The sequence below is a fragment of the Salvia hispanica genome, chromosome 2 (assembly GCF_023119035.1).
Source record: "Salvia hispanica cultivar TCC Black 2014 chromosome 2, UniMelb_Shisp_WGS_1.0, whole genome shotgun sequence".
In the NCBI taxonomy this organism is placed as follows: Eukaryota; Viridiplantae; Streptophyta; class Magnoliopsida; order Lamiales; family Lamiaceae; genus Salvia; species Salvia hispanica.
In genome coordinates this window covers 40,014,574-40,033,244 of record NC_062966.1, presented here as the reverse complement: position 1 = coordinate 40,033,244, position 18,671 = coordinate 40,014,574, and the positions used below count along the sequence as shown (strand labels likewise).

Sequence of the window (18,671 nt, the reverse complement as noted above, 5' to 3'; positions counted from 1 at the left end):
ACTAAGAAATCAATTTTAAACACATGTGCATCACATCAACTCATATATATAAATAGACACCCTAAATATTTAGCCCGTGAAAAACTTGAGAAAAATGATAAAATTCATGGGTTTTTTAGCCGAATTTAAAATTACGATACAACCGTATTTGACCTAAATTCATGATTTTACCGTATTTACCCCTGAAATAATTAATTATGATTTCGGGTCAGGCATTGCTCCAACACCACTCGATCGCCCAAGGCCGTCTCGTATGAATTCTAGGCAATTGCCAAATATGAATTACTAATCATAGCCATTAATAAATTAAAGTAAACTATCCGAATTGATTCCTAATAACGTACTGATTAGGTAATTTGATCTAGGCGTTGATTATCTTACAAACTTCATTAAAGTTTATTGAACCTGCTTAATAAATTTGCTGTGGAAAAATAGTAAAGTTATAAGGTCAAGAGAGTATTTTTCAATGGATAAATAAATAAAAATTAATATGTTAACTCAAATTTTTGGTTAGCATTAACCAATCTACTAATGGATCAACCCATCCACACAGCTATAAGTAAATTTTCATAATTTAAGAGCCGACAATAATTCTTTATATAAGTTCAAATATATCATACACATATTTTTCACAAAAAAAAAAAGAAAAAACTACTTACTATCTTCTATTTTTTAAGAAATTGATTTTTTTTTTTCAGTCTATTATCAAATGCTTAAGATTTAAGTGATTTTGCGTATGCAAAGGAATAACGCAAGTCCTTAAAATTGAAGTGTTTTTTCATGCAAGTCGGATATTTTTGCTCTAACTAGAAAACATTAATTGATAAATACATTACATTATTTATTGAAATCCATTTGGTGCAAATGAAAAAGGTGGCCTAAGTTCATGCTCCAAACTTGGAACTCAATTTGTATTGTTATTATAAGCCAATCATTCAACTTAATCCAGAAACAGATAAACTATTTTAATAAGTAGAATATATATTATCCCAACCCCACAACCTAAAAGACAAGAATAGAATGATAAAGAAAAAAGAGAGACTATTTCTAGACTTTCCAATGTAGGACCAAACCCACGTGAACACAGTCCCCTCGATCGCCCCTCATGCATGAGAAGTCAAGCCACCACCACCTATTGTAAATAAACCTCATATATCTAATTAAAATTTCAAAACCCACATAAATACGGAGTATTAATTAAAGTATACTTTCCCACATATTTGCATGTGGCAGAGTAAAAAAATTTCATGCCATATACTCCATTCGTCTGCCATTAAACATCACACTTTGATTCAACACGAGTTTTAAGAAATAGTACTACAATAAAAGTGGGTTGAAAAATCAGTGGAATGTGAGGTCCATGCATTACCAAAAGCAGTAAAAAAATAAGTGTAACAAGTATTGGTGGACGGATCGAAAAGGAAACTAGTGATAAATATGACGGACTTAGTTAGTATTTCAAAGCAAAATTTAAACTTGAGTTAAACTTGATTAACATAAATTTGAGTCAAAGCAAAGTTAAACTTGATTAACATATATTTGAGTCAAAGCAAAATTTAAACTTGATTAACATAAATTTGACAATACATCATAAAACCGTGTTCTCATTATAGTAGTACTCTTAAAACAATGAGGAATAATAATACATTAGATGAATGAATTAGCTATGTGATCTTGCAATATACTAGTAATTAGTAATGTTTTTAATGCAACGATTATGTTTTCTTCGTGGCTAACTCAACGAGAAGTTTAAATATTAATGACATTGCTACCAACATATATATGATTACATAGTTGCCATATCAGATACAATATCACCTAAAAATTCTATATTCTAAGGATAATTACAAATAAATTCAATTTTTTTTTGTTTTTCTAATTAATTATTAGAAGTTGGAACAAAGTACAATTTGCATAATTTTTTTGCAATTTATCTAGCATTTCAAAATTGAGGGAGCCTATGGCCCCACTCTCCTATAATTTTGACATCCTTGCACCCTATATAATAAACACACACTATCTCTCTCCAAATCCCACATTCAACATAATTTCCTATACCAATAGAAAAAGAAAAATTAACAAAGAATGAACCCTCAAACTCCAAAACCACTGAAGAAGCGGCTGAATGAGGAGCAAGTGCGGCTTCTAGAAGCCAGCTTCGACGCCGCCAAGAAGCTCGAGCCGGAGCGCAAGTTCCAGCTGGCGCGGGACCTCGGGGTCCCGCCCCGCCAGATTGCCATCTGGTACCAGAACAAGCGCGCCCGCTGGAAGACCCAGAGCCTCGAGCTGGACCACGGCGTCACCCAGGTCCGGCTCGAGGCCGCGCTGGCCGACAAAAGAGAGCTCGAGAAGGAAGTGGACATGCTCCGCGCCGAGCTGAGGCGAGCTCAGGACATGTTGATCGGCTTCAGGCAGGCTCAAGCTGGCGGCGGCCGGGTGTCGGCGGTCTCCAGCTGCTGCGACGAGGATGGCGGCGGCGGCGGCTCGAGCCATAACGATGACTCGGCGAACTGGCCGAATGTGGAAGAGCTATATGCTTGTTTGGTGCCAAAGGGGCAAAATTGTCCGGTTTCAGAAGTTGTCAATGAGAGAGATTATTGGGTGTAATGTAATGTAACTTAGCTTACTATTTTTAGTATCATCATCGGTTTAATAAAGTGTTAATTTTATTTTGATCATGTTTGGTTTGTTTGTCTTTGTTGTTCTTCCTGTTCTAAGCTAGAGATTGAATATATATAGAGTGACGGATTCAGGTATTGTCGAGGGTCGACTGATCCCACTGTCAGCCCATGAAGATAGGAAAACTTGATTGTATTTGTCATTTGTTGTTGCTGCTTATCCCATGGTGCGGCAACTCTGCCCTAACCATTCGAGTTTGAGGTTCACTTTTGTTCTTTATTCGTCCTTTACTCTCAACTACAATCACACGCCTCACCCTTCCGATACGGCCACGACTTAATCCACTGTCTGACCCTATGCAAGTTTAGTTTATGGATTCGCAGTTGTATAGGATTTCAATCTGTTGAAGAATTCGTGTATATTTTGGTGATCAATTCTATGACTGAGGCAAATTTGGACTTTAAGCCATCTTTAGTCAAAACTCAAAAGGTATTAAGTCGCAATAAACTCAAAGAGGAAGTTTATTTTGAGTAATCGTATGTATTTATAAAGTACAGAAAGATTAAGTATTTGAACGATGAGGCATTTAAATTTTCTAAAATCGCCAATGTAATTTAGGGATATGGTTTACATTGAATTGGCCATTTTTTGTAAACTTGAGCTAGTTTAATTGAATTGGGCTAGATTACATTGAGAGTTGGACTCATTATTTTTGGGCCTTTAGTTTAATTGGGTTTGGCTAGATAATACTAAATGGGCTGACATGGCGTTTATCTCAATTAAATGGGCTGATTTGATTTAAAAGGTAAATTTATGACATTAATAATTAGATGGAAATTAGTTGATTAGATTGACGAATACTAAGATTGAGTTTTGAAGGATTGCATAATCGAATTGAGTTCAAATTAATCAATCAATTGTAGGATGAAATGGATTAGCATCTATAATATATTAATCTTAACTATCTAAGTTATCACCTAATGTAAACAAGTCCTTAAAATCTTGTTGTGATCCGTCAGTATATCTGTCGATAACTTTTTGTAATATCCCGAAATAAAGTAAAAAAAAATAATCAAGATTTTCGTTTTGCTTGTTCACTTCAGGCTATAAATCATTTTCATCTAAGGAGTAAAACAATAATTATCAGAATTGAAGTGTCGTTTTTTAATCGTGTTGTTTGACCCACCTACCTAAAGCAACATTCTATATACACACTCAAAAATGTAATCATTAGTTTAATTTTAATTAAGTTGTCAACTATAGATTCTTGAGTTTCACCAAACCATGAGCTTTAATTAATGTTGATATATTAACTAACTTGATCCTTTGATTAGTTATTTAATTTACTCCTATTTGTTTATTAGCAAGGAGTAGTACTCTACTCAAAAGATAGGTATTTTATATTTTAAAGTTTCAGTAATATAGGTGAATAGTTTTCTATTTAATTACTGTTATGTTATTCCTAGAATGTGACTTTTTAAGTATGAAATGTAGCTCATAATCAATCATTGACACACTACATGAAAAAAAAATTCAAAAGAAAATTTCGTAATTTTAAGCAACTCAACCTAACAAACATAGAGGAAGAATGTCTATACAAGTAAACAATATTATAAGCTCATTTCACCAACTCCCCTCAATCATACCTTCGATCAAACATACTTTATGTGCAACATTTAAAATAAACAATGAAGAAAAAAATTTCATGTCATTAAGTTGATACTAAATATCGATTATTTGTTGAATTGAATTACATACAAGACAATACGTTATATATATTGTTTTTGTTTTTGTCTTGAGTTTTTTTAGAATTACATTCACCACATATCACTATAGTTATAAATCCAGATTATATAAATATATTGAAATTTGTAAGAAAATGGAGTAACACTTTTATAATAGTAGTATTAATAGAAAGATACACGATCACATCTATCAAGTAGTACCTACATTGATATATATGTTTATGGAAACTAGTATTTAATAATAGTATTAATTAGGTAGTTTTAGGGAATACGTCTCCCACCATAAATACATAAATCATTAGTTAAAAAATAATTAGGTCGTCCAACTTAATTATAAAAATAATAAAATGTCCACTAACAGACCTCGTCAATATTTAATTTTGCTAATGCTGATGTTTTATTAAATCATCATTTTTTTTCAAATGATGCTTGGCACTATACTTATGTCCTCATTTATTTATATATTTGTCAAAAGTGCGAGACTTTATATCCTCGGAATTTGACAGTGTTTTAATAGAGTAATTAAAAAAGGTAGCTCTATCTAAATTTGATGTCACCCCAATTATTATTGATTAAAAAATGATGATGCATTGTATCAACTAAATGAACTGATCAGACATTTATACTGACTTCATATACAGGGATTTATCCAGTTTATTTGAATTTGAACATATAAGACAGTTAAATAAAATTGAATTTCATTTCAAATCTTGTATTTAGCACTTATGTAAATTTAACCAAATTTTATTATTATCAAAATTTATTATTCTTTCAAAGAACAAAGTTCATCCGTCCACAATAAATAGTCATATTATTAGACCATCTCCAACCATACTCCATAAATGAGTTTTGGTGTAAAAATCTTCTCCAGTCATATACTAAACTCAAACCCAAACCCATTTTTGGTGTTTTTTTGTGAAACAGCACTAAATATGGTGTTACTGCAAAAATTTTGTGAGATAAAAACCTAAAAGTGGTGTAAATTTTGAATTTGGTGTAAATGGTTGGAGTAAAACTACTTTTTAGTGTGACGTATACTCAAAAATGAGTTTGAGTTTGGTGTAAATGATTGGAGTAAAACTACTTCTTGGTGTTACGTATACTCAAAAATAAATTTGAATTAAGTATAAATGGTTGGAGATGGTCTTTAAGATTCCTTTGGGATTGACCAATATCCTGCTCTTGGGAAAAAGAAGTGGTCTGACATCATACAAAACAATTAAATGGAGTACCAAAATAAAGAAACATCCAACTAGTCACCAACAAAAAAAAAAGAAGAAGATCACAATTCATCACTAACAAAGTAAACAATTGGAAGAAGGCCAAACAAATCAAAAAGAAATCACATTATTCCACCAACCCACAATCAGCACAATCACCAAACTTCACCACTCATACACTATACATAAATACCCCTTTCCACCTCCCTCCATTCATAATAACATATCATCTCTCTCAAGAAAAAAGAAGAAGAAGAGGCCATAGCCATGCCTGACCTATCAAACCCAAAGAAGCTCCACATAGCAATGTACCCATGGGTAGCCATAGGCCACATAACCCCCTTCATCCACCTAGCCAACTCCCTCGCCTCCCGCGGCCACACAATCTCCATCCTCCTCCCTCAAAAACCCCTCCTCCAGCTCGGCCACCACAACCTCCACCCCTCCCTCATCCACTTCCACGTCATCACCATCCCCCACGTCCCGGGCCTCCCCCCGGGCGCCCAGACCGCCTCCGACATCGACATCACCGACAAAGACCCCCTCGCCATCGCCTTCGACTCCACCGCCCCCCAGGTCGAGTCCCTCCTCCTCTCCCTCCGCCCCGACCTCGTCTTCTACGACTTCGCCGACTGGATCCCCTCCCTCGCCGCCTCCGTCGGCGCCAAAACCGTCTGCCACAACGTCATCTGCGCCTCCTGCATGGCCATCGGCATCGTCCCCTCCCGTCCCATCCCCAAACACCGCCCCATGACCGCGGAGGAGCTCGCCGAGACTCCCCCCGGCTACCCCTCCTCCACCGTCGTCCTCCGCGGCCAGGAGGCCCTCTCCCTCTCCTTCATCGCCATGGACTACGGCGCCTCCCGCTTCGACGCCCGGATAACCGCCGCCATGAGCCGCTGCGACGCCATCGGCATCCGCACCTGCCGGGAGCTCGAGGGGCCCATGTGCGACTACTTGTCCGACCAGTACAAAAAACCGGTCCTGCTGACCGGTCCGGTTCTCCCTCCAGTTTCTGCCCATGGGCAGAAACTGGAGGACAGGTGGGAAACCTGGCTATCCAGTTTCCCGCCAAAATCAGTGCTATACTGCGCCTTTGGGAGTCAGATGATCCTGAAAAAGGTTTTTATTTTTATTTTTATTTTAAATTACTCGCTCTGTCCCTAATAATTCGTCACTATTTGATCCAGCACGGGTTTTAAGAAATGGGATAGAAAATGAGTTGAAAAAGTTGGTGGCACGTGGGTCCTATTTTTATATATTAGTTTTATAATAAAATGTGGTTGGGAATGAGTTAGTAGAATATAGGATCCATTACCAAAAATGGTACTCCCTCCGTCCCAGATAATTCGACCCAATATTTCATTTCGGGCCATCCCACATAATTTGTCCAACTTCACTTTTATCATTTTTTGTAATGGACCCCATATTCCACTTACTCATTCCTACTCACATTTTATTATAAAACTAATACTTTAAAAGTAGGACCCACATCCCGCCAACTTTTTCAACTTACTTTCCATTAAATTTCTTAAAACCCGTGCCGGGTCAAAGTGAGTAAAATTATGTGGGACGGAGGGAGTAAAAGACAAATTTTCAGGGACGGGGGAGTAATACTTTTTATTTTTTTTATTTTTCAGGAGCAGTTTCAGGAGCTGGTGCTAGGGTTTGAGATGACGGGGCGGCCGTTCTTCGTGGCGGTGTCGAAGCCGCACGGGGCGGAGACGGTGGAGGAGGCGCTGCCGGAGGGGTTTTTGGAGAGGGTGGGGGGGAGGGGGGTGGTGCACGGGGGGTGGGTGCAGCAGGCGCAGATACTGAGCCACCCCTCGGTGGGGTGCTTCGTCAGCCACTGCGGGTTCGGGTCGATGTGGGAGTCGCTGCTGAGCGATTGCCAGATCGTGCTCGTCCCGCGGCTGGCGGATCAGATACTGAACACGCGCCTGCTGGCCGGGGAGCTGGAGGTGGCGGTGGAGGTGGCGCGTGGGGACATGGGGTGGTTCTCGAAGGAGGACCTGTGCGCGGCCGTGGAGGCGGCGATGGAGGAGGGGAGCGGCGTCGGGGAGGTGGTCAGGCGGAATCATGCAAAGTGGAGGGAGGTGTTTTCAGGGGAAGGCTATATGGAGAATTATATTGATGGCTTTATCCAACAATTGTACCAACTTTAGGGTTTTAATTACTACTTTTAAGATTTGTGATTGTATTAATGTGTAAAGCATGTCTTGAAATTTGATATATGCATTATATGAGTGTTTGGCAAACAATTGGACCAACACTTTTTTAGGCTTTGGTTGAGATCTTGTTGTAAGGAGTATATGTGAAGTGGAGTTTATGCAATGTCTTTCTTATTTATGGAAACTAGACCATTTACTCATCAGTTCATTTGTTTCATTTTTTTCAGTGCATATTTGATTATAAAGACGGATTATTTTGATATTGTGGAGAAAGTCTTTGTCAGTGTTGAAAGGGTACAAACAAAAATGAAGCTCACACTCAAAGAATTTGGCACCTATGGGCCGGCAATCATTATGAAGTATGTGGTAATTTAATTTATTTTTTTTAATTACAACAATGATTGGTAGTAGTTTTTACGTCGTGCTTGGTTGTAAGTATCGGCCCAATTCAAACCACAATCAATATTATCTTAATTAAGCCAATAAGTTTGAGTAGGAAATGGTAACAACTACTTTGTTTTTTATATGATCACTTATTCCCTCCTTGTGTTTGGATTACCCAACCTGACTAGGTCAATTGGAATTTTATATATGCAACGCGCACAAGAGTGATTGGAGGACAAAATGAACATAAAATATATAGGCATTCATTCTGATTACGGCCCATTTGATGAAGGCCGTGACCTTGTACTATCATAATGGTCATAACTTCTTCATCTGAGTTCCGATTGAGGCGTACAAGGTATCCACGCAAAGCTATTTCAAAGACGAAGATAACGATAATAAGATAAAGAATTTGGACATTGTCTTAATAGGCAACGAACAGTTTGAATCAGACCGGAAAACCTGACATGGGAAAATGACAACCGACAATAAAATTTGTGACATTACACGAACTTTTAAAGTTCATGGGAAAAACTGGAATTCATGGAAAGTTGGTGACTTTAAAAGCAGTTACCCCTAAAATATATAGACATTCATTCTCTTACTAAAAGTCTTGTCATCAGAATTGGGCCATTGATAAATTGGGCTATACTATAACTTATGTATGCTGGGCTTAAAATAATTGATGGAGTAGTTGTTTAATTGTTATAGGCCCATTTGAATGTACTTGTTTAATATAATATTAATTAATGGTAATTAACATTTCCTACAAATTACAAATAAGTAAATCGTATTTGCATGTAAACATCTAAATTTCCCCCAAATTTGGGTTTTTGATATCAACTTTAAAATTTGTCTGTAAATTACTAGTACTACTTGATATGTTCTGATTTTGTGACCATTCCAAATTGCATTACTAAGATGAAGTCACATTGTAGCTAGGCAGCAAAATCTTGTAGTAATATTAAATTAAATAATTTGATGAGTTTAGGTATGGCGTCCATTTCAAATCAACAATTTAATTAACATCGATGATGTTACTGTAGTCGTGCAGTCGTGCTCTATGTAATCTTTCATGTGAACGTCAACGTAGCACACTGCATTACCACAAAAACAGTAGAGATAGCATGAGGCATGTGACACACGTAATAAATAGACTACAAAAAGCTAAGAATTAAGATGTGCCCCTTGTTAATTTATTGTTGGGGAACGTTTCAATTTTATTTTCCCTTTAATCGGTATTCAATTAATATAATTTTAGAACTAATTCATTAGGCAAAAATGATATACAACCTAGAACAAATATGGGAGTGAGTATATCATTTTTGTAACATTCGTTTAGAATTGTAATTTCATAATCTAAGATTAAAAAATGTCACCAACATGGCTCTTGGGTCAAAATAGTATTGGGGTTCTACCATCGTCCATGAGGGTCGAAAAACTCCATTAAATTCGATCAACAGAGTTGTTGCCAATCTTATAATACGAAGGTTTAACCCTAAACCTTCTGGACTGAGGTCATTCTTCATCTGTCATCCATTGTTAACGACGGCTGCTAAACTGTCTCTGCCTTCCGACCCCAACATTCTTAGTTGTGTCTGACCTCACGAGTTGCGTTCAGTGGATCGATCCGCCAGTAGTCTTAACACAAATTCAATGCATTTGGGCACGCAAATCCAGATAAGCTCATGTATGGTTTCCCATCACGTATCCGAATATCCATAATCTTTGTCCTCATTTTTTAGTGTAATTTAGTCGAGAAAAATTGCAATAAATTATGAAATGAGGTCAGAATTAGAAAATTAGGAATATAATCACTGTTTAAAATATCTAATAGTCGTTACCAGAAAAAAAATATCTAATAGTCAGAAGTATCAATTCTTGATTAGCAATAAAAGACAAAGCACATGGGCTGTTGTGATGACATCCTCTTCTTCCAAAATTTGAATGACATTCATTTTGTTCCAATTAAATTCATGCACCTCACAATTTCCCCTTATCTATCTAGAATGTGGTTACTTAGTAATTAAACAAAAATATATAAATATAATGTCATGACAGCTGTACTTCATGTAGCAATTGTTATGATTAATTATTTGTGACTTAATAGGTTTCTTAATAATGCAATGTGCCATCAGTCCATCACCTTACGTGCGTCTCTATATCACTAATATAAATATAATTTATATTCAAAGCGGGTGCTAATTAACTACCAACAGAAATATTGGATATTTTGAGAGAATAAGGGGTTCTTTCATCTCAAAATATCGAGAATATTCATTACTTAAAGTACTTCTTGCGGCCATTCATCGAAAGGAGACATTTGTTGGCAATATTTTATTTCACTCAAAAGATAAGTGCTATCTGGATTATGTATTATAGAGCTAACCAACGACAAATTTAGTTGGAGTTTGGGTCGGACCGACTCTAGCGTCTGCCCATGAAGGCCAAAACTCACCAAGATCTACTTCTGACGTCGTTGCAGGATATCTCGGGTGGCATCTTTGCCCCAAAATTTTGAGATTGAGGTTTAGTTTAGGCTTGGTCTACCATCTATTGCCACTATGACCTTCGCATTGCATTTGTTTTCTGATGCTGGTGACGATCTTATTTACGTGATGTTCAATTCCACAAATTCTATATTTTTTATTTGTTATTAGAGCTAGTTGTAGTGGTACTGTGAGTAGTGACAAAAGCCGTGGTTGAGAATCAATCGTGTTTGATAATATATGCTTGCGAATATTCACAAACTACCTAATTTGTTAGTAATTAATTAATTTAATCAAATTTCATTTCATTCATGTTATGTACCCACTTGTTTTTCTTCCTATTTAAACAATGTTTCTGCGTGTGTGACTTTTAAAACCTACACACATGATGATGATGTAGTCTTTAAAATACTCTAATTTTAAGATGAAATTATTTATAATATACGTTATACAATCCAACAATGCAAGGACGAATCACTGAGCCATATTTTTAGGAGTTCTTTTTCCACGTAAGCAGTTAAAAATAAATAATCCATCTATAAATGTGGCGAGATATTATCATTTCCTTAGCCAGATTTCGTAATGCAGGTAAAAATTAAAAATATCTTTTACAAAACTTAAACCAAATCACGAATAATCCTCTAATTGCGGCTTTGCCAAGTATTTGATTTTCTCATTATATAAATAAGGTAAATTTTCCAGAAAAAATCTTGAAATATAATTAAATTTTCCCTTGACACAATTTTTTTCAAAATCAATTGAAAAAATCATGAAGCTTGAACTTTTTTTTGCCATCATTTTAAGGAAAGAAAATCGGTGACTACATTCTAGATAATTGCGAACAAATCAAATTAAATGATTCAAATTATATTCGGACTGAATTTTTTGAGACGATTTACCTATATAAAATATATAAACAAATTAATAAGTTTCTTTTTTTCATATCCAATTAGCAATGGATGAATAGTAATCAAAGCACGTGACCTCTAAACTGTAACCACATTTTTTCCTTTTTGGCAATTGATACAAAGACGACAACCATAATAATTTAATCACAAAAAAATATTCAAAAATATCAAGAATCCGTAGCTATAATAATACTAATACGTACACATATATATTACTAGTAATATATAAATAAATCCATCATTGAAAGTAGAAGGTAGCAATGGACCATTCTCCAAACCCTCTTCCCCTTGCCGACGGCGCCGGAGAGAAACCGGCGGCGCCGGAAAATCTCCTCGACAGCCGCTGGTTCTTCAACAGCCCTCTCGACAAAAAAGTAGCCATGTCGGAAAACAAGCATGTCGACACGCCGCGGCCTGTCGGAAAGTCATACGAAGAAACCTACGAATCCATCATGAAGCTGTCGCGGCCGCCGCCTACTCTGATGAAGGCGCCGCCTTCTTTGGAAAGGAAAAATAGCAATCCCATAGCCAAAGCCAGCGAAAAGGCGGCGCCGGGGATGAGCAATTTAGCACGTGGTCCGTCGATGCCCGCGAGCCTACCCTCGGAGGAGGAAGAGGAGATCGAATTCTCTATGGGAAAATTGATAAGGCAAGCTTCTTTGAAAAGCACACGTCCTACGATTAATCATGTGGCTAAGGTAATACTATTTTTTTTTGAAAATTTAGATCTATTCTTTTGTATGATTAATAGATTACAAAATATTTTTGGATGGTTAGTTAAAATGTAGTAGTATGATTGATTTTTGTTTTGATGCTAGTATAATTTTTAATGTTTGCTAGCTCTAGTTCTTATTATTGAATTTGAACATATTTATGACTTAATTCGTTCTTAAATAGTACTACTCCTATGTCATGGTTAATTAAATTGCCTAATCTTTAGGGTGTAGAAGAAAAATGATTGGAAACATATGATTAGTGATCCAGTCCAAACTAATAATATTAGTATTCTCTTTTTCTCTTTAAAACATACACACAAGACTTGAGGGTCACCTAACTTTCCAATGTCACGCCATTTTTATTTATTTTTTTCCTCTTGATTGTCTATTCTTTTATGATAAATTTCCAACCGATTGCCTTTTTTGCAGGGCGTGCCATCAATTATGAGTTCTAACAACACACCATCGCCACAAAAAGTGGAGTTTGAAAACCGAAAATTGGAGAGATTGAGGCCAAGACGGGCGATGAATCAACTCAAGTCACAAAAGAGCTTGAGCGACTTGCAATCGTTAGAGTTGCAAGGCTTCAAAGATTTAGGATTCGATGTGGGTGTGGCCAAGTTGCAGAGTGCAATAACCATGATTCCGGAATCACACGAAGAAGAAGAGCATGGAAGAAATGCACCCAAATGGGGTGCTAAGGGATCCAAGGATGATGATATGAAGGCTCAGATCAAGTTTTGGGCTAGAGCTGTCGCATCAAATGTCAACCAAGATTGAGTGATTTTATTTTGTTTTTATTAACTAGGCAAACTCTCATTAAGCCACAGATTTTAATAAGCTATGCTTCTATAGTTATATGCATGCAAACCATACAGAAGAGGAAAAACAGTAGTGACGTTATTTTTAGATTTAAGTATTATAAGTATGGTGCGGCATTTCATTGATTTAGATTAATATAGCATGTGAAAAGATGGTTTTCTTCTTTCTTGTGAATATCTAGGGATGTTTGTTAAATAAAATTGGTGTAGTACTACTATCTATGCTTCCATTAAGGATGTTAGATTATCGCATGAAAAAAGTAATGGTTTAATGAAGAGAGTTGTATTAGTTCTTTCTTGAAGTGAATGAGGTTTAGACAAGAGGGAATGATAAGGTCAATTATGAAGTCTTATAATAACATTATATAAGATGGGCATATCAATTTGCGTGGTATTATTTATTCTACATTTGCTATTAATTTTTTTTTTAGTTATATATGGAATACGTATAATACTTCCTCCGCGACTCCTATTCGCGGATGAACTAAAATGGAAATTAAAAATGGAACTTATATTTGCAGATGAAGGGAGTGTATCAATAGAGGCATGACACGATTGATGTTGTGAGCAACATCAAATAATGTTTCAATTCATTGATTTAGAAAATGGGCCATTGCTAGGATTAGAAGGCAAATGTGATATAGTAGCCGTAACTGATAACAAATGACAAATGAAAAATAAAAGTTAACATAAGTCCACTAGAGTCTAGAAACCACCATGATTGTTAAAAATACTGAAAAATAAAAAACCGACATATAGTATGGAAAATTGAAGGTGAAAGTATAGAATATATTACAAACTTTATAATGATACTTTTCGCTAATAAACGAAAAATTAAAATTTCCCAATAGATACATTTGCTAGCATTATTTGATTAGGCAATAGAACATTCACGATTTCACGTACATATATGACATCATTATCAATAGCAATAATTTGTATAGCATCATTATCAAATACAAATAAAACCATGATAATTTTTTTTCATTTTTAATATTCTAAGAACTAGTCAAAATGAATTAATTAAATGGCTCTGTTGGTACAATTGTTTCCTATGTTGAGTGGTTTGTTTCTTTTACTATTTGTATATAAAGAATCGTTGAGCCATCACAGTTCACATTAGAGAAAATCACCTAATCCACTCATATATAGCTACAAACTTCTCTGTTATTTATTTGAAATCTTTGGTATTATTTGCCATTGCCATTTCCATTTTGTTTGACTATGATATGAAAGGAAATACTCCATCCATCCCCGTTGATTGGGATGTCTCTTTTTAGCACCGGATTTAAGAAAGTGGTAGTGTATAGTGAGTTAAGTTGAGAGGTACTAATAAAGTTGGATATTATAAATTAAAAAAGATTAAAATGATCGATGTTGCCAAAAAAGAAATGACTTGATTACCTCGGGACACCCAAAAGTGATACGACTCAATTAACATGAAACATAGATAGTATAGTACATTTTCACAAAATTAGAAACTACTCACGCCCGAACGGGAGTGGGTAGGAGACTCGATGTCCCATTCAGGCTGTCCTCTGATTCTTCCCGATCATCGATATTCTTGAACGAGTCGTAACTCATCGGTCGATCATACTGAGGCAGTGGGGTGGTATTCCTATCTAAGTACTGCAGAAGCGCTACCATGACCACGGAGCTAACGAACATTGGGATCGGGCCAAAAATCCACAGCATCAGATTCGATGCTAGGTAGAGTGATCGAAGCCCGACAACCCAAGAATTACTCCCTGTTATGACTGCACTCTCAACATTGCTTGCAGGCATCACACAGTTGGGCAGACTTATAAGGAAACTGGCATGAACGAAGCTTGTCGATGCGTGGACGAAACAAGCAAAGGAGACCATGAAGGTGGAGAGGATGGAAAGGTATTTGATGTAAACAATGGTAGAACTCATGTTTCCATAGACTCTAGCAGCTATGAATTCACCGTGATACGAGCTCCCGATCCACGCCCCTATCAACGAGCTGAGAGCAAGGGCAACCGAGGCCAGAGACATTGCTGCAGATAAGTAGTTCCCCATCACTGTAAGTGCTTGATCTCTGTCCTTCACTTCAGCCTGCAAAATCTTTTCCATCAAAGCTCATTTATTATGTAAAAGTTACTAACAGTATAATCTAACCTCCAACACTCTTGCTATCCAAACTCTCCTGTTGTAGTTTTCGTATCCGACAACCGTCGTCTCAGCCCGGTTGATGCATCTGTGGAGATGAAACAGATGATATCCCACCATGACTAGCAAACCTCCCGGGACTAGAACAAAATCCAGGTATTCTTCCTTCCACGCTGGTGCCATTTCGAAAGCTCCTAGTCCTAGATGAACATAGTCTTTGTTCCTTCATTTATGATTCATAGAGATTAAAGGTTGCCTATGTAATTAGATTCTGATTAATATATTGGTTAGGTTTAGATGAAGGTGGCTTTTGACATTGTCTAGATGTATAGTGAGGTAATTGCTGAGACAATTGCCCCTTTTTATCATCTTCTTTATTAACTACAGCCTTGGAAAAGATTAGTGTAAATGTTAGTAAAGTGTACATGTCACATCCATGTAAATCCCAACTGCTGGTAAAGTGTAAACTACTCCTCTATTATTCAAATCACATTTTTGAAGACTTGACTTTGGCAAGTGGATATTCTTGATAAGCATGTTTGGCATAGAAAATAGTTTGCTTAGCATTATTCGCAGCCAATGTCGAAGCATTATTCAATCATTCAAGGACATTATTGGGGATAAGTTGAGAGTTTTCAATAGCTCATTAAAGAAACAGCAATAGCCACCAAACTCAATACGTAGAGGTGCCCACGGTTCAGGAATCGGCGGTTACGGTTCGGAACCGCCGGTTCCGGTTTTAGAAATTGTTGAACCGAAACCGAACCGCGAGGGTGTTTCGCGGTTACAGTTCCGGTTCCAAAACCGCCGGTTTCGGTTTCGGTTCCGAACCGGCGGTTTCTTACGAATTGTCACGGTTCCGAACCATCGGTTTTTTTGCGGTTCCGTCTTGATTTCACGGTTTTTCAGCCGTTTTTCGTGTTTCCGGTTTGGAACTGTCCGGAACCGACGATTTCGGTTTGAAAAATTTTGAACCTGAACCGAACCACGGTTCAAAAATCGACGGTTTCGGTTCGAAACCGTAACCGGTGGTTACGGTTTCAGTTTTAACCGCCGATTAGGTAAACCTTGGGCAGGTCTACTCATACGTAGGAATAATTATAAACCTCTGTACTAATCCAACATAATTCAACCAATTAAATAAATTAATCTGGTAAAACCTTTTACATTAGATTAATTAAACCAATAGGCTTCTCCCCATTTTCACAGACTGGCATCACTTGTTGTAGTGATGCAAAGGGGTGGTGTTGATGTCAAGCGAGACCAGCACCACCACCATCGCCACCGAGCAGGCGAACATCGGTATGGGGCCGAACACCCACATCAGCAGATTAACGGCAAAGTAGACCGACCTGAGGCCCATGAGCCAGAAGTTGCTCCCCATGATCACCTCCTTCTCCACGCAGCCCACCGGGATGTCGTTGTCCGGCATGCTGATGAGGAAGTTCGCGTGGACCAAGTACCTCGCCGTCTGCACAAAGCACCCGAACGCCACCAGGAAGCAGAAGAGCAGCGACAGGTACTTGACGTAGACCAGCGCCGGGCTCCTGCTCCCGTAGACATACCTACTCGTGAAGAGATTCACCGACGAGCTCCCGACCCACGCCCCGATCAGGGAGGTCAGGACCAACGAAATCGAGGCCAGGGATGTCGCTGCACTCGCGTTGCTGCTCAGCACCGATACCGCAAACCCCCTGTCCTCAATATTGATCTTGGAAAAGTTGAGGAAGATCAAATTCAAATTAGGCTCAGTCTCAAATATATAAGATCGTTGCAAGTTAAGTATCGAAATGTCTGATAGTACTCAACAAGGAAGGATTAGGTATGGAGAATTACCTGAAACATTTTCCTAACCCAAGCTCTCTTGTTGTGGTTCTCGTAGCCGATGACGGTGGTCTGAGGGCAGCGGAGGTAGCGGTAGAGGAGGACGAGGTGGTATCCGAACATGAGGAGCAAACCTAATGGGACTAATATGAGGTCTAAGTAGTCTTTATTCCAATGCACCATTGTTAGGCTTGTTTTTGAGTGATTTTGTGTGATTGATTGGTTATATTTGTAGTTGCATTGACATTCTGTGGTTGTTGAGTTTTGATCAAGATAAGCTTTGTTTTTTGGGGAAGTTTCTTCAATTGTGAGGGTTTAGGCTGGAGGCGTCGTGGAAGAGTTATGGTAGGCTTTAATCATGCAGGTTTTGTTGCGTCAAGTTGCTATAGTTTAACGTGTTGGTGTGGAGATGTATGGATTGGGAAATCATATTTGTACACTATTTTATTGTTTCTCTCTTTTTCCGATAGTCAAATGACGTGGACTTGAACCTTTGGCTTCAGGCATTAACCACTTTACCATTAGGTCAACTCAGGCATGCTCTATTGTTTCTCTCTTGTTATAGAAGATATTCGGTTTTCACTTTTGGAAATGATTATTTCAATAATAAGGGCATCAACAACACAGCGCACGCATGAAATTGTGAGTGTGCCGCATTGGAGGGAAGAGCACGTCGCGATTGCACCGGATGTGTGCCGGACCCGACCCTTTCTTCGGATTAGAGATGGTGGCTATAGTATATTCATGACGCAGCCTGCAAGCTTGGAACAACTGTCATTGAAAAATAAATATTCAAGTATTATTAAAATACAATAGAAATGGTGGCTAATCTACTATTGTAAATTGTAATACAGCCCAAGCTGCATGGGTTTATGTGGAGTAATACATTGCAAAATAAATAATCTGATAATCTCCTACATATCTATTGTTTAATAAATATAAAAAATCAAACCTTCATTGTCATGTAATTTGTATGATAAAAAATTTTAAGCTATATTAAATAAAATGAAGAACACTAAACGGGTATTATACAAATTAATATATATGTGTATTTAAAGAAATGTCATGCAAACATTATTAGTGAATATTTTCTAATTTAGTCAACTTTAGCATATATTGGATCTAGTAACTCAATAACTGTTATAAACGTCGTTAAGTTTTACATAAAAACAAATGTTCATTTTACTTATAGCTTCAAATAAATGGATAAACGAACAAAACGAGGTTTGATTTTTGTGTAATACTACTACTTATATAAAATTAATGGCGTTAATAATAAATTCCGAGGTATTAGAGCAATACTAGCTAACTAGTAATGCTCACATAAAATATTTAACAATACCCCCTACATATCACTCTAGGCTCTAGCTATATGTATTCATTAATATATTTTCGAGTTCAAATATATAGAATCATTAAAAATGAAAGGAAATAAAACTAGAATGTGTCCTTATCATGTGACATGAATAATCTAAACTTTAGAGGCCCTTTTCACATGCAAAAACGTCTAACTTTCAAAATACTTTGGTTGGTGATTTGGACCATCTTGTGGGTCTGCAAAATCGACTCTCAACCAAACCACTAAAGCATAGGTTGAATAGAGATGTGTAAGAGAGAAGTAGGCCGTAGAGAGATCATATG

The 18,671-nt window shown here is 37.1% G+C and overlaps 5 protein-coding genes across 6 annotated transcripts; 3 read left to right on the top strand and 2 right to left on the bottom strand.

The window, feature by feature from the left end:
- Positions 1–2,049: 2,049 nt before the first annotated feature.
- LOC125208591 (homeobox-leucine zipper protein ATHB-52-like) lies at positions 2,050–2,678 on the top strand. The gene has a single exon (XM_048108238.1). The coding sequence runs from the start codon at positions 2,086–2,088 to the stop codon at positions 2,605–2,607; it is 522 nt and encodes a 173-aa protein (XP_047964195.1). The 5' UTR covers positions 2,050–2,085; the 3' UTR covers positions 2,608–2,678.
- Positions 2,679–5,727: 3,049 nt separating this feature from the next.
- On the top strand, positions 5,728–7,958 carry LOC125204298 (anthocyanidin 3-O-glucoside 2'''-O-xylosyltransferase). The gene is made up of 2 exons (XM_048102902.1): positions 5,728–6,706; positions 7,225–7,958. The coding sequence occupies exons 1-2, from the start codon at positions 5,852–5,854 to the stop codon at positions 7,747–7,749; spliced, it is 1,380 nt and encodes a 459-aa protein (XP_047958859.1). The 5' UTR covers positions 5,728–5,851; the 3' UTR covers positions 7,750–7,958.
- A 3,788-nt stretch (positions 7,959–11,746) lies between these two features.
- On the top strand, positions 11,747–13,237 carry LOC125207811. The gene is made up of 2 exons (XM_048107310.1): positions 11,747–12,234; positions 12,682–13,237. The coding sequence occupies exons 1-2, from the start codon at positions 11,797–11,799 to the stop codon at positions 13,030–13,032; spliced, it is 789 nt and encodes a 262-aa protein (XP_047963267.1). The 5' UTR covers positions 11,747–11,796; the 3' UTR covers positions 13,033–13,237.
- Positions 13,238–14,450: 1,213 nt separating this feature from the next.
- Positions 14,451–15,436, bottom strand: LOC125203081. 2 transcript variants are annotated; one of them, XM_048101354.1, is made up of 2 exons: positions 15,216–15,436; positions 14,451–15,161 (listed from the first exon to the last, which is right to left on the bottom strand). In XM_048101354.1, the coding sequence occupies exons 1-2, from the start codon at positions 15,387–15,389 to the stop codon at positions 14,559–14,561; spliced, it is 777 nt and encodes a 258-aa protein (XP_047957311.1). In that variant the 5' UTR covers positions 15,390–15,436; the 3' UTR covers positions 14,451–14,558. The 2 variants fall into 2 exon arrangements, with proteins under 2 accessions (XP_047957311.1, XP_047957312.1); XM_048101355.1 differs by having other exon boundaries at positions 14,451–15,152.
- An 884-nt stretch (positions 15,437–16,320) lies between these two features.
- Positions 16,321–17,436, bottom strand: LOC125208490. The gene is made up of 2 exons (XM_048108122.1): positions 17,043–17,436; positions 16,321–16,917 (listed from the first exon to the last, which is right to left on the bottom strand). Exons 1-2 carry the CDS (start codon positions 17,211–17,213, stop codon positions 16,423–16,425), a joined length of 666 nt encoding a protein of 221 aa, XP_047964079.1. The 5' UTR covers positions 17,214–17,436; the 3' UTR covers positions 16,321–16,422.
- Between the last annotated feature and the right edge of the window lie 1,235 nt (positions 17,437–18,671).